Source organism: Madurella fahalii (genome assembly GCF_045866475.1).
Source record: "Madurella fahalii IFM 68171 DNA, scaffold_2, whole genome shotgun sequence".
In the NCBI taxonomy this organism is placed as follows: Eukaryota; Fungi; Ascomycota; class Sordariomycetes; order Sordariales; genus Madurella; species Madurella fahalii.
In genome coordinates this window covers 7,078,427-7,090,638 of record NW_027263972.1, presented here as the reverse complement: position 1 = coordinate 7,090,638, position 12,212 = coordinate 7,078,427, and the positions used below count along the sequence as shown (strand labels likewise).

General features: G+C 53.6%; 5 protein-coding genes and 1 non-coding gene across 6 annotated transcripts; 5 read left to right on the top strand and 1 right to left on the bottom strand.

The window, feature by feature from the left end:
- Positions 1 to 1,796: 1,796 nt before the first annotated feature.
- On the top strand, positions 1,797 to 2,313 carry MFIFM68171_04826 (uncharacterized protein; the record flags this gene model as incomplete). Its single annotated transcript, XM_071060246.1, has 2 exons — positions 1,797 to 2,021; positions 2,077 to 2,313. 2 exons carry the CDS (start codon positions 1,797 to 1,799, stop codon positions 2,311 to 2,313), a joined length of 462 nt encoding a protein of 153 aa, XP_070916347.1.
- Positions 2,314 to 3,718: 1,405 nt separating this feature from the next.
- MFIFM68171_04825 (uncharacterized protein) lies at positions 3,719 to 5,858 on the top strand (the record flags this gene model as incomplete). Its single annotated transcript, XM_071060245.1, has 7 exons — positions 3,719 to 3,808; positions 3,867 to 4,065; positions 4,121 to 4,252; positions 4,309 to 4,656; positions 4,713 to 4,734; positions 4,792 to 5,605; positions 5,697 to 5,858. The coding sequence occupies 7 exons, from the start codon at positions 3,719 to 3,721 to the stop codon at positions 5,856 to 5,858; spliced, it is 1,767 nt and encodes a 588-aa protein (XP_070916346.1).
- A 461-nt stretch (positions 5,859 to 6,319) lies between these two features.
- MFIFM68171_t58 lies at positions 6,320 to 6,414 on the top strand. The gene is made up of 2 exons: positions 6,320 to 6,357; positions 6,379 to 6,414. It is a non-coding gene; the product is annotated as a tRNA-Ile (tRNA).
- Positions 6,415 to 6,612: 198 nt separating this feature from the next.
- MFIFM68171_04824 (uncharacterized protein) lies at positions 6,613 to 7,982 on the bottom strand (the record flags this gene model as incomplete). Its single annotated transcript, XM_071060244.1, has 3 exons — positions 6,613 to 6,930; positions 6,991 to 7,820; positions 7,880 to 7,982. The coding sequence occupies 3 exons, from the start codon at positions 7,980 to 7,982 to the stop codon at positions 6,613 to 6,615; spliced, it is 1,251 nt and encodes a 416-aa protein (XP_070916345.1).
- A 1,198-nt stretch (positions 7,983 to 9,180) lies between these two features.
- MFIFM68171_04823 (uncharacterized protein) lies at positions 9,181 to 9,736 on the top strand (the record flags this gene model as incomplete). The annotated part of the gene is made up of 3 exons (XM_071060243.1): positions 9,181 to 9,441; positions 9,511 to 9,631; positions 9,705 to 9,736. 3 exons carry the CDS (start codon positions 9,181 to 9,183, stop codon positions 9,734 to 9,736), a joined length of 414 nt encoding a protein of 137 aa, XP_070916344.1.
- A 1,158-nt stretch (positions 9,737 to 10,894) lies between these two features.
- MFIFM68171_04822 (uncharacterized protein) lies at positions 10,895 to 11,947 on the top strand (the record flags this gene model as incomplete). Its single annotated transcript, XM_071060242.1, has 1 exon — positions 10,895 to 11,947. The coding sequence occupies one exon, from the start codon at positions 10,895 to 10,897 to the stop codon at positions 11,945 to 11,947; it is 1,053 nt and encodes a 350-aa protein (XP_070916343.1).
- Positions 11,948 to 12,212: the final 265 nt, after the last annotated feature.

The window sequence follows — 12,212 nt, the reverse complement described above, 5'->3', positions numbered from 1 at the left end:
CCCATAATTCTCGTGCCGGACAAATTTAGGCTCTTCGGAACGAGCCAAGCGTTGGAGATACCGCCTCTCTACTTTGGTCTCTGGTGCAGACTCTCATTCATTGAAGTGGTCTCAGGTGCTCAGAGCCTCAGACCCGTCGGTCCATAGGGCACATGTGATGGGTGGCTGGGGTGGCTAGTGGGTGGCTACCGGGGGTTGTTACCTACCGACCATATGCCCTTCAGAATGAATCTGTGGACAATGCGAACTGGAAAAATAACATCTTAAACATCGATTGTTAACTTAACTTAAGACTGGCCTTAGCATTAGTTTGCAGTTTCCAATAACCCAACTTAACATGCACCCAAGCAGTTGGCTAAGTAAGGTAATGTTACCATCTTCTCAGGATCTCGCAGTGAGGATTTTGAATCAGAGTTCAGCATCTGCCAGGCCCACTTTTCCATCACCCGGAGATGTAGCGTGGTGTCCATAATGGCGGAGACGATGCTCCCCGCCTCAAGTGAGAAGGACATCTCATTGGGTTGCATCCTGTCATCAGTCATTGTGCTCCATTTCCCCTCATCTTCCCAGCCTTGGGCAAGGCAGTGGATTACACAGTCCATCTACCCAGACGATAACAACCCTCCCGTTAGGACCCAATCTAGCGGACGGCTCACTTTGGTTGGTGGGTCGACTTGACAACACTAGTGTAAGCAGTGTAGGCCTGGCCATGTCTACTGTAGTTTGGCCCATGCATCACCCAGTCAAAACTAACGGATACCTCAGTAAGCAGAAAAAGGAAGCGTCAAAACCGCGGCTTACTCGGCAGACTGCTTTAGGAAATAAAGCAACAGAGAGCGCTACGGGGGGCTACAAGCTTTTGGAGCATGTCCGATGGTCTGGCTGGCTCGAAGGTCACCCTCAACAGAGTGCCTACCAAGGTACAGTACTCGATGCTAAGGTGGTGAATTCATTTAGGTAACTGCTGCTATAAATCAGTACCTACCTGCTCAACGAAATGTGCTTCATATTCCGTTCTCTCTCTCTCGGGCTCTCGCCACCCACGCTCAGCCGTGAACTACGCGATATGCAGCAAGGTTCGGCTTCGGTGGTGGGGTTGACAGCACCTTGGTGACCGCCTCGTATTCCAAGTTCTAGACATCAGTGGGGCGGCGCCGCATGTTTACTGGAGCACTGTCAGAAGGGGGGTAGCATCCGACCACCCGACGTCGCAACCTCGCGGGCTTGGGCATCAAAGATCCTCCCGAACGGCTTCCATCACGGCCAATTATGGATACATCAAATGCACAGCATCGGGTCCGATGCGAGCCACCCGCGTCTGGCGCGGTTGCCGTAAACAGATCCTTATTAAAGCTGAGGACGAAATCAACAAGCAGAGGCCTCGTTCTGCGTCACGGTGGCGCACTACCGGGCCATTCAGCACAAGGACGTCGTACTGATCGGAAAGATGATCGAGTTAACATCCCGCAGGAGGCCCTCTATAGATAATTTCATTGGACTGGCCGGCGTGCATTTCCCTCAATCATGAGAGCCGTTGGCGGTGTATAGTACTTTGTACTTCAGCACTCTTTGCTGCCGATATGTGGGTGCTACCCAAGGTACTTAGCCAGTCAAGCAATGACGCTTTGCAGTCGATGTGGGTATTAATATACCAGGAACTGCACGTCGTGGTTGTGGGAACGGGGAAGTCCAGACCTCGATTTAAAATCTACCTGCGCCAGGCCCTTCCCAGCAAGAGAACTTTTCCTGTCAGGAAATTTCTCCTAGCCCAAGATACCACTTGCTCAGAGCAGACTATGGCAACTAATAACGACAATGTCACTCCTGCCGACAAGTGGCAGACTACTGTGGTCGAATGGATGATCAACGACTCCAAGGGCGGGTTCCAGGAGCATACGCTGTCCTCCAAAGGCGGCCCCCCTCAGTTCGTCAGCGTATCCCGAGCCGATATTGATCGCAGTCCCGAACTGAAAGCCGTGAAGGATAAGGTTCCGTTGGATACAGCAACTATTGATCGTCAGGTAAGTCCGAGTCGATCTTGTCATCGAGGAATAGAAGCTGAAGGTTATACCGTAGGGCGTCATCAATGTAACTATTCGCGGGAAGCAGGTGCCCTTCGTCAATGTCCAGGCCCAGATTGGTAAAAAGGAACATCGCCATACGTATTCGCATGTAAATGTAGTAGCAGACAAGAAGGTCGGAGTAGACCTGATTAGGGGGGCGATGAATGAGTCTCTACGAAGTGCGGAGAGTCGTTGGATTGTAGAGAAGGCTGAGGGTGGCTATCAGATCCAGGCCGATAGACCAGCGTAAACCGGTCCACTTTTCCCCAATAGGTACCTAGCTATCTGTATATCCGCATCCAACCCTGGGACACACCCGGTGGCAAGATCGGCGTCATTGCCCGTTCTCCCGGGCCTCATTTCAGTCCCAACTTCTGTGAACCCACCTAACCTTGGAGAATGCTCAGAACGCGGGACATTTCACTTGGACAACCGGCGGGATCGACAACGCGATAGGGATTAACCCAAGTTTCGTGCTCGAGATTACCGGACCCGCGGGGAAGCAGTTGACATAATCGTCGAGTCAGTCCAAATCATGACTGCGGCCGGCTCAACAGCCGGAGTTCCTTTAGTGAAGACCCATTGGCACCGCTAGCATATGCCACTGAAAGACAGCCGCCGCTGTCCACCAAGAATTCGGTTGAAGAAACGAAGTCGCGCCTGGGACGCAGCCGAGAAGCCAAGATCGAAATCGTAGTCCGCATCGCTTGGCCTTTTTCCGTTTGCAGTGGCGGTGATCTTGACAACTTTTGCAATGATTCAGAAGTCACGCCCATCATCTGGGTTAGAAGGATGACATTGAAGGACTGGGGATTATGGTAGCCCGGCTCGTTTGCAATCTAGCAGGTATACAACCGTTGAGTAGTTCTACGAAGTGTAGGAGATAGAACCTGCGCCGACGCTGCCACGATAATAATGTGAAATTTTGTCTACTCAAAAGGGACCTACGCTAATTGTACCAGCGCGTTGGCAACTAATTATCAGGACCCTAAGCGGGATTACCGTACCTTGCGGTTCCTGCCGGGCAGCATAGGGAGCGTTGTTAAACGGACACAAATGCCATCCTGGAATTGGATTGCCATACTGATTAGTTTCCAGTTTGGTCATACAGCATCATCGCTGGGGTTTACATCGCATGCTTCCGGCAGCATGTCCAGTTGACGGAAAGCTCTCTCCTTCCCACATTAGTACTAGATATCCCTTTATGTGCATTCGGTTCGTCATTCAGTTCGAGAGATATTCTCGTCTTGGTCGCTAACCATTTAGCTGAACCCTGTAAAGTATGGCTGATCATCGTGGGATCCTCGCTCCTAATCCAGGCTGAATTGGAGGATGCACGGAGCCGATAACTCCGTTTGTCACAACCCGGCACCGCGGATCGGGCTCCGAAGTAACCGTTTCCTCGAGCCTGGACCGATGGGTTTTTTAAAGTCCTCCACTAATATTCCAGCTGTGAAAGGTAGTCGGCAATCATGCCCACGTTGCAGTGAGCTGTGGGTTACACATTCCCCTGAGGGGCAAAGCGCCGTTCTCGTTTTTCACCATATGTATCTCTACCTCTACCTTGAACTACAATGAATTTCAGCATCCTCAGTTGCGGCTTGGAGCAGACATAGTCCCTTACCACTTCTGGAGACCACCTGCTTTATTTCGCAATGAAAGCTTTAGAAGCGGCAGCGATTGCCCTCGTCGCGGCGCATTCGGTGTCCGCCAACCCCACCAGGCACACAGCCTGGTTGAAACGGGTATTCCACTTTCCCCTCAAAACATAAAACACAACAGATTCTGATACCAGCCTTGCAGGAATCAGCCTGCGATTGCGCGTCTGCTGCGTTCAAGCCGCTCTCCGCCCAGGAATGGGTCAAGGCAGCCAATCCAGGCTGGAACATCGGCAACACACTCGATGCCTTGCCTGACGAGGGCTCTTGGAACAATCCTCGCTTTCAAGAGTCCACACTAGACTATGTCAAGGCTGCAGGTTTCAAATCTGTGCGGATTCCGGGTATGGAACTCCGCCCGCCCATCGGAGGCTTGTCTCTCCTAACATTCGGGGCTAGTCACATATGCCGAGCACTATGTGAGCAGCTCTCCGGACTGGTCCATTGACCCGAAGTGGCTGCAGCGTGTCGAAGATGTAGTGGATATGGCCACATCCAGGGGGCTTTACGTGATCACCAACATGCACCACGGTATATCTATCCGTGCCCTACCTATTCCTAATTGCTAACTAGAATTTGGCTAAAAGACTCGTGGTCATGGGCCGACGTCTCCCAACCCAGCGCCAACCTGACCATGATTCAGGAGAAGTTCCATGCCTCGTGGCTGCAGATCGCCAACAAGCTGTGCTGCAAGTCTGAGGTCGTTGCATTCGAGCCCATCAACGAACCCCCGGGGAACAATGCCGAGGATGGCGCAAAACTCATGAAGCTGAATGATTTGTTCCTGCAAGCCTTAACCGAGACCGGGGGGTTTAATACAAAGAGAGTGATCACCCTATCTGGCCCAGGGATGGGGGCGGACAAGATGCACTGGTTCAAGGCGCCGACCAACATTACTAATCCTTGGGCATTCCAGTTCCACTTCTACAACCCTTGTTTGTCTCCCTGAAATCTCTTAGGCCGGCTCGATAGCTAACTGATTTGATACAAGATGACTTCGTCTTCAATGCTTGGTGAGCTAAAGGGAGCCTGGCACCCCTCAGCTTATGTAGCTACTAACACACGTTCAGGGGCAAAACCATCTGGGGTTCCGACGCCGACAAAGCCGGCGTAACCGCCGAGCTCTCGTCTGTCCGAGGCAACTTCACCGACGTTCCCATCGTCCTCGGCGAGTTCGACGCGTCCCAAGTCCACCTCGAGCCGGCAGCTCGGTGGAAATGGTTCGACCACGTCGTGCGCACCGCCAAATCCCTCGACATCCTCCCTGTGCTCTGGGACAACGGCCTCGACAATCTCGACCGCGCCACGGGCAAGTGGCGCGACCAGACCGCCATCGACATCATCATGCACGCTACTGCCGGCGAGGCCAACTCGCTGCCGGACAGCACCACCGACCCGGCCGCCATGACGCAGGCCAGCTCCGCCTACATCTTCAACAAAGCCGGCACCACGCCGACCGACCACACCCTCCCCTTCCTCCTCAACGGCAACACCTTCGGCCCCCTATCCATCGGCTCCACCAGGCTGGTCGAAGGCAGAGATTACACCCCGTCCGACGCCGACGCCGACGCCTCCCTCACCTTCCACGCCTCCTTCCTGGCACAGTACCTCTCGGCGACCGCCTCGCCGGGGACCAAGGCCAACATCACCGTGACCTTCTCCTCGGGCGCGCCGACTCGCATCGAGCTGGTGCAGTGGGACGTGCCGCGGTTCAGCGCGCTGTCCTCGCCCGCGCGGGACGCGCCCGCGGACGGGGACCTGAACATCCCCGTCGAGTGGCGCGGTCTGCACCGGGCGGCGACGGTCGAGATCACCAAGGCAGACGGCGGGTTCCTGGTGGACGATTGGACGCAGTGGTTGGGCGGCCTGCAGAAAGGGCGCGGGGTAAGTGCGCTGATTACTGCTGCTTTTGCTAGCTAGGCACCTACCTAAACCGAGGGGATGAGCGCTAACGAGTGTTCTGTTCGTTGCACAGACGTATCTCAGCCAGTGGAATTTTGACCATGACAGGGTGATGATCACGAGGGCGGCGGTCGATGCGGTGATCGCGTCGGGCCAGAACACAACGTTCCGGTGGGAGTTTTATCCGCGCGCGGAGGGGAATGGGAATTGGGTTGAGTATACTTTGACGGTGTGATTGTGGTCGACGTGTGGGTTGATAAGGCATATGGGATGGTGTCACGAAGCGGTGATGAGGGAAGCTGTAGCCATCGAATTACATGATTGAATTCAAAAGCTCACGTGTCTCCGTGCTTGACGACGGTAGAGCCAGCTGTTCTTAGACATTCAACAGTCCATCTAACAGCAGTTCGAGCTCCTAAGGATAGTGTGGCCGATTACCGTTTGCGATATTACCTTCTCCGTGCCAGCGGATAAGCCTGGAGCCGTTTGCTCTTTCTCCGAACAGAGGTTTTACATCTCACCCCGCCAAAACATCCCGTCGCTAGGTTGAGAAAAGCTTTTCTAATTATACCCAAGACATTATCAAACCGGAGGGATCAGCTTCGGGGCGCTCAGGGGCTGAGAGGCCCTGGAGCCAAAAATACGTCAGGGGGTGCTTCTGCACAAGAGAGCCGATATAGCCACCGCCAATTAGAAGCCCGGTTAGCTCAGCTGGTTAGAGCGTCGTACTAATATAATCCTGATTATAATTGGTGATGCGAAGGTCAACAGTTCAATCCTGTTACTGGGCATTGTTTTTTTTCTTTGGCTGTTTCTGAAGTTTTCTTATCTTACCTGCCGCCGCCTGTCCGGTAAGAAACAAAATATCTATGTGGATTAAAGAGATCTATATATAGTACGGCGCGGTCTTCCTCATGATTCGGACACATTTACGACGTAGTTGTGATACTCGTCGCCGGCATCAAGCCTCAAGACCGTTGGATCACTTCTCATTTCTTTGAGAACTTCTTCCGGATCTCTTCCTCTGTAAACCTCCGTGTGTGCCGCTTCAGGAAGGCGGCGCGCTCGTCCAACGTCATGGAAATTTGATTGCCAATAGGCACCATACATTTTGCCAACGTCTTGTAGTCCTTACGCAGCAGCCGGATCGTGATCATCATGTAGTCGATATTGTGGAAGACGAGGGCGTTCTGTGAGGCATATGTATCCTTGCTCTTGAGGAATGAGACAGGGTGTTCACGCCAGTGACGGAGTGGGTTGAGATGGTGCGATGTATGGTAGCCATCGTTGAAGCAGTGCCGGTTGCTCTATTAGAGAAGACATTAGCTGTTGAAGAGCTCCACCTAGGGGTAAAAGAAGATACTTACCACAACATCGATCACCGTGATGCTGGATCGGTAGTCCGAATCAGGCTCTTCGTCGTCCACAAAAGCGTGCTGACCCCAGTTTCCCGTCATCAAGGCGATCCGCATACAGAACAGCGGCAGGAGGACAACACAAAGAGCAGCGCGGGGATTCAGACGGTACAAGGCGTAAAGCGTGACATAGGTGGCTCCCTCCCAGAAGCCCGCCTTCACGGCAAGAGATGTCCTCCCCTTCCGGGCAAAGTACAAAGGCAGGTCCAGCCATATCAGGAAGAAGAAGCGGCCGACATAGTGAAGGAAGTGAAAGATGTCGTCGCGTTGATACCGGATGGTAGACGAGAGGTCGTCGGGTCCGTTGCCCTCGACATGGTGGTGCTTGATGTGGTGGTAGTAGTACGAATTCCATGTGTGGCCCATCAGGGGGTCGGTGATGTATGGGAAGATAGTGTCGATGAGGCTGAAGCGCTTGGCAAGGATGCCTCTCTGATGGATGTGTTGATGCATCATGAGGGTGTAGGGACCCATGTAGCTGCCCTGCATGACCATGTGTAGCAGGCCGTGGAGCCAAGAGAAGCGCCAGAAGAGAAAAGCCGCGCTGGGAACCGACGTCGCAAAGTAGAGCAAGAGGTGGTTGAGCATCACGACGTCGGTTTCGACGCGGACAACGGACCGGGCCATGCGGATGTAGGGGCGCAACAGCCACGCATCTAGAAACGGGGGAAGCCGGATACTGCCAAGGTCAAACCCGTTAAACACGGTTGGTTCGAAATGGGCATCCTTTGGATCGTTTATGGCGCTTAGGGTCGCAATGGTAGCGTCATCCCGACCCTTGGCTGCACAGTTGGGAACAAGTTAGTTAATTATAGACTAGGACTTAGTAACTTGGGCATACCATGTTTTGTGGCTGACGAGTGTTCGCGCAAATCGTCTGCCAAGGCTTTGAGGACAAGGCGATCCGCCTTGGTCAGCTGCTCGTCAAAGACGATATCATCCATCATCGAGTGATGGGCGGGCAATGTGCCACTGTGCCGTTTCGTCCGGGCTTCTACCGGAGGGCAGTGGAAGCAGGAGTCAGGAGGGCTGGGTCGAGCAGCTACTGGCGGTCGGTACGTAAAGAGAGTCACAGTATCAACTTATGGCCACTGTAAAACACGAGGCGGCCAAAATTACCTCCTACTGCAAACCACGGAGGTGAAAGTGACAGGGATAATAAGAAAGGGCCGAGACTCTGGCCACGGCGAGAAAATGCAGCACAGCTTTGGGACAAAGATCAGAAGGACTGCAAGAAAGATAACGGTGCAGCCCCTGGCTCCCAGAAATTTTAGCTCTGTCAGCCCTGGCCGAGATCTACAGGCATGTCTCGATTGGTTAGAGATTTCCAGCTTGTGGAGCCGTGGAAATACGGCAATCTCATTTGGCTCAACTGACGCGGGGGCCCTCCGGCGCGTTTTAGCGCCAGAACAACAAACGGACGAAGAGGCGCCAGAAACCTACGAGATGACTTAAGACGTCCGAGAACTTAGAGCTCGGTAAAGACAGGCTCCAGCAAATGAAGTATAACAAAATAAAGTAAAAATAAATAAATAATTTTTTTTTTTTTTTTTTTTTTTAAAAAAAGGCGTTGTTTCCACCCAGTGGCACGATTGAACTGCTGACCCTCGTATGTTTCGACATATAATTGATGTTGAGTGACGTTGCATCCATAAGGTCCGTGTACTGTACACTAGCACGATGCCTCTTGACCCTAATGCTTGGCTGTGGAGATTGAAAGAAAGGGGCGAGGCGCGGCGCAACACCACTGGCGGATGCCATTTGGCCCGTTGGGGTACAGTACAAGGCGCCTAGCTGGCCGTTTGCAAGTTTCAGTGGACCTTGCACACCTGGAATACGTTACTCTTCAGCACCCTTAACCTCGGGACACTGGATCTTCTCCTATTGGCTCTTGCTATGGCCCTTGGGGCGAGACGGACCGTGTCATTGACGTCAGAGCAACCACCACGGTTAATGATGGATCATGGAGTCCCAGCAAAGTCAAGTTGCCAGTTTTCCAAACTTCTACATGGGAAATAATAAAAGTTGAGCATGCTCCTTCCGAGGCTAGCACCACGCACTGCGCTCTTCATCAGTTCCGCCAAGCGAACCCAACTTGCCGCCATTGCCATCCATCATTTACAACGCCAACCAGCCACCATCATGTCTCTTCACATGCAAGGCCGCTGCGTGTGCAAAAAACTACAGTACTCGCTGGACCTGGAGTCGCCGGAGGACGCTCGCACAACGCTGTGCCACTGCCACAGCTGCCGTCGCGCGTTCGGCACAAACTACGGCCTCACCGCCAAGGTCCCTCTCCAAGCCTTTCGGTATGAGAGCGGCAGCCCCAAAAAGTACAAACAGGAGAATGGGGTGACCAGGGAGTTTTGCGACAATTGTGGTGCCTTTATTTGCGAGTACGGGGTATGTGCGGTGGCGCTTTGCCGTTGACCCTGCGAGGTTGCGAGATCTCGATGCTCATTGACGACGCAGGACGCTGCCGCTGATAAGTTCCGCTACGTCATGTGGGGGTCGTTGGATGAGCCCGAAAAGATTCCGCCCAAAGGCGAGTTCTTTTGCAAGAGCCGGCCGGACTGGATGCCGGAGATTCAAGGTATAGTGACTCAGAAGCACCCAATCGTGACCACCCGAGACTGCGACAGGCCGCGGCTCTAATGTTTCAGCAGGCGTGTTTCACAAACAGGAAATCAAGGAATGAAGGAGAAGAGTTGAGATGTGATCGAATGATGGCGTTCGATGAATGCGGTAGGCAAAAGCGGGTGATTGAAGCCAACGACAGCGATTCTGCTCCGCCGACCTCTGAAATTTTTGTCAGATTACACTACGCGCATTTAGTGATTAGCCGCCCTTAAACAAAGAGACTTATTGCAAAAGCGCGAAATGCAGCGCAGAGGAAAAAAGAATGTCTCAGGGCGAAGCGACAAACAGAGCCCGCCCTGTCGCAAGGGGCAGCTAGCCGTCCCGACGCACTTATCCGAAGCCTCAGCTCCTGCGAAATTGTTGAAGCGCGGTCTGGAGGGCCGGGCTTGCTACAAAACTCAGTCTCGTCCAGAACCACTTCACCGTCTTCAATTCCTCGTCTCTTGTTCGACCAGTTTTCAGTACCCTCCAGATACCTATTAGAATGGCGCCTTCGTGCTCTAAGACCATCTCTCATCCTTCTCCTCGTCGGATGGCAACATGCTGGGCAGAGTCTAGCGCCATCCACGACCAAGTCATGCCAGAACCTTCCGTGTCTTCCCCTTCAGTACTCCCTCAGTCTCGTGGGAATGCTAGCGAAGCGAGAGACGGCCTTGGACGCAGCAACGAAATGCCCGATTTCTCCGGTTTCTCCTGGACCAGACGTCCCTATTCCATGGCCTTCCCCGCTTCGGCCGTCCGGCTCCCCCATTCTCCCCTTTCACCCCGAACTTTGCCTTCGGCACCAATTGCCACGGTCTCGATCCCTGGGGAATCCCAACGCCGTCCTACAGAGAAGAGTGAATGACGGCGAACGAGTAAGAAGACGAACTATGACAATCGCTACACGGCGAGGACCTGTGAGGCTAATACGTTGCTTCTTCAACTAGCGAGCACCATGTCTTTGTTGTCATGTCAAGGTTATTGTCTCACACAGGACCTGAGTGGGGGTGCAGAGTCATCAAAGAAGCTTCAAGTGTTATGTTGGTTGAACAGGCGCTCGAGAACACAATTCAAGTTCCCCCTGGGCTCTTCTCGCCCTCATACACCCTGATGCTCCAAGAAATATAAAAAACATGTCTCAAACCCAAATAATCGTCCTAGTGGTTCCTTATCCGCGTCGGTGTCTACTTCTCCAGCACTTGGCATTGAGAAACACACACCTCCACTTGCAACCATGCCGTCTTCACGTTACCGGCCGACAGAGCTCCCAAGGAAGCCCCCGAAGGGCTTTGACATGAGGAACTGTGTTCTCATCTATCAGGCTGGCGACAGAAAGGTCTACACAGTCGGCGAGGACTACATTATCAAGAAGACCAGATACGGGATCAACTCGGAGGTGGCTACACACAATTTTGTCTCGGATAACACATCGGTCCCTGTCCCGTTTGTTTACGCCGAATGGTTGTCGGAGGATGGGAAATGGCACCACATTCTCGAAGGCCGCATCAAGGGCGAACCGCTCACTGACTGTTGGCGCAAGCTGTCGATGCGAGACAAGATCAACATCGCCGAGCAAGTTGCCAAGTACATGGCTCGGCTCAGCCAATTCACCAGCCGCAAGATGCAGTCCATCTCGGGCCAGAAGCTCTTCCACAACGTCTTCGTCCCGAAGCCGGTGCACGGGCACCTCGGCATTTGGGACAACGACGAGGATATCTTCAATTACGAATTCCTCCCGGGTCTCCGGAGAGCTGGCGTGTCCGGGGACCTCATCCGCCGGGCGTACCTCACCATGCCGCCGTCGAAGGGCAAGTTTGTCTTCACCCACGGGGACCTGTACGTCGGCAACGTCATGGTCGACCCGCAACGGGGCAGGGTCACGGCCATCATCGACTGGGAGAGCGCCGGCTTCTGGCCGCACTGGTTCCAGTACGCCCGCATCACCCACGGGTGCAACAAGGACGACGGCGAGTGGAAGTACATCCTGTCCGAGATCCAGCGCGACCGCGGCGACATCCCGCAAGCCGCCCACGGCCGGGTCTGGTACGAGGCCGTCGGGCGCCTGATGTACATCCCCGACGACCCGCAGGCCAAGGCCTGGCTGAGCTTGCTGGCGAGGTACCTTTCTAGCGAGTCTGTCAATCTGCACAAGTACAAGCAGGTCAAGCCCGAGACGTCGGGGGCTTCGCGATGGCGCGATTCGGACTGGGCATGCAACGGCCGTGGCCGTGGTGATGAAGGCTATTATGGCCAAGCTTACAGCATGCTTCCGAGAGGGTTCAGGTAAGTGCGGTGGCGACTAGATGATGATGATGAAGCGGGTGCGCCCAAGATAGCAAATATGAAGTATGTAATTAATGTAATATCAGGTAGGTACCCTACCAATGCTCATATGGAGAATCTTGGCTTTACATGATGACCTGAATGCTGTGTGACTTGAAGGTAGTTTCACCTACGCTTCGCTCTTAAGTGTTCAAATGTTGTTGTTTTACGTATTGAATCTGAATTTTTATTGCCGTTGCCCGCCCCCACCCAACCACCTACCCCGGCCG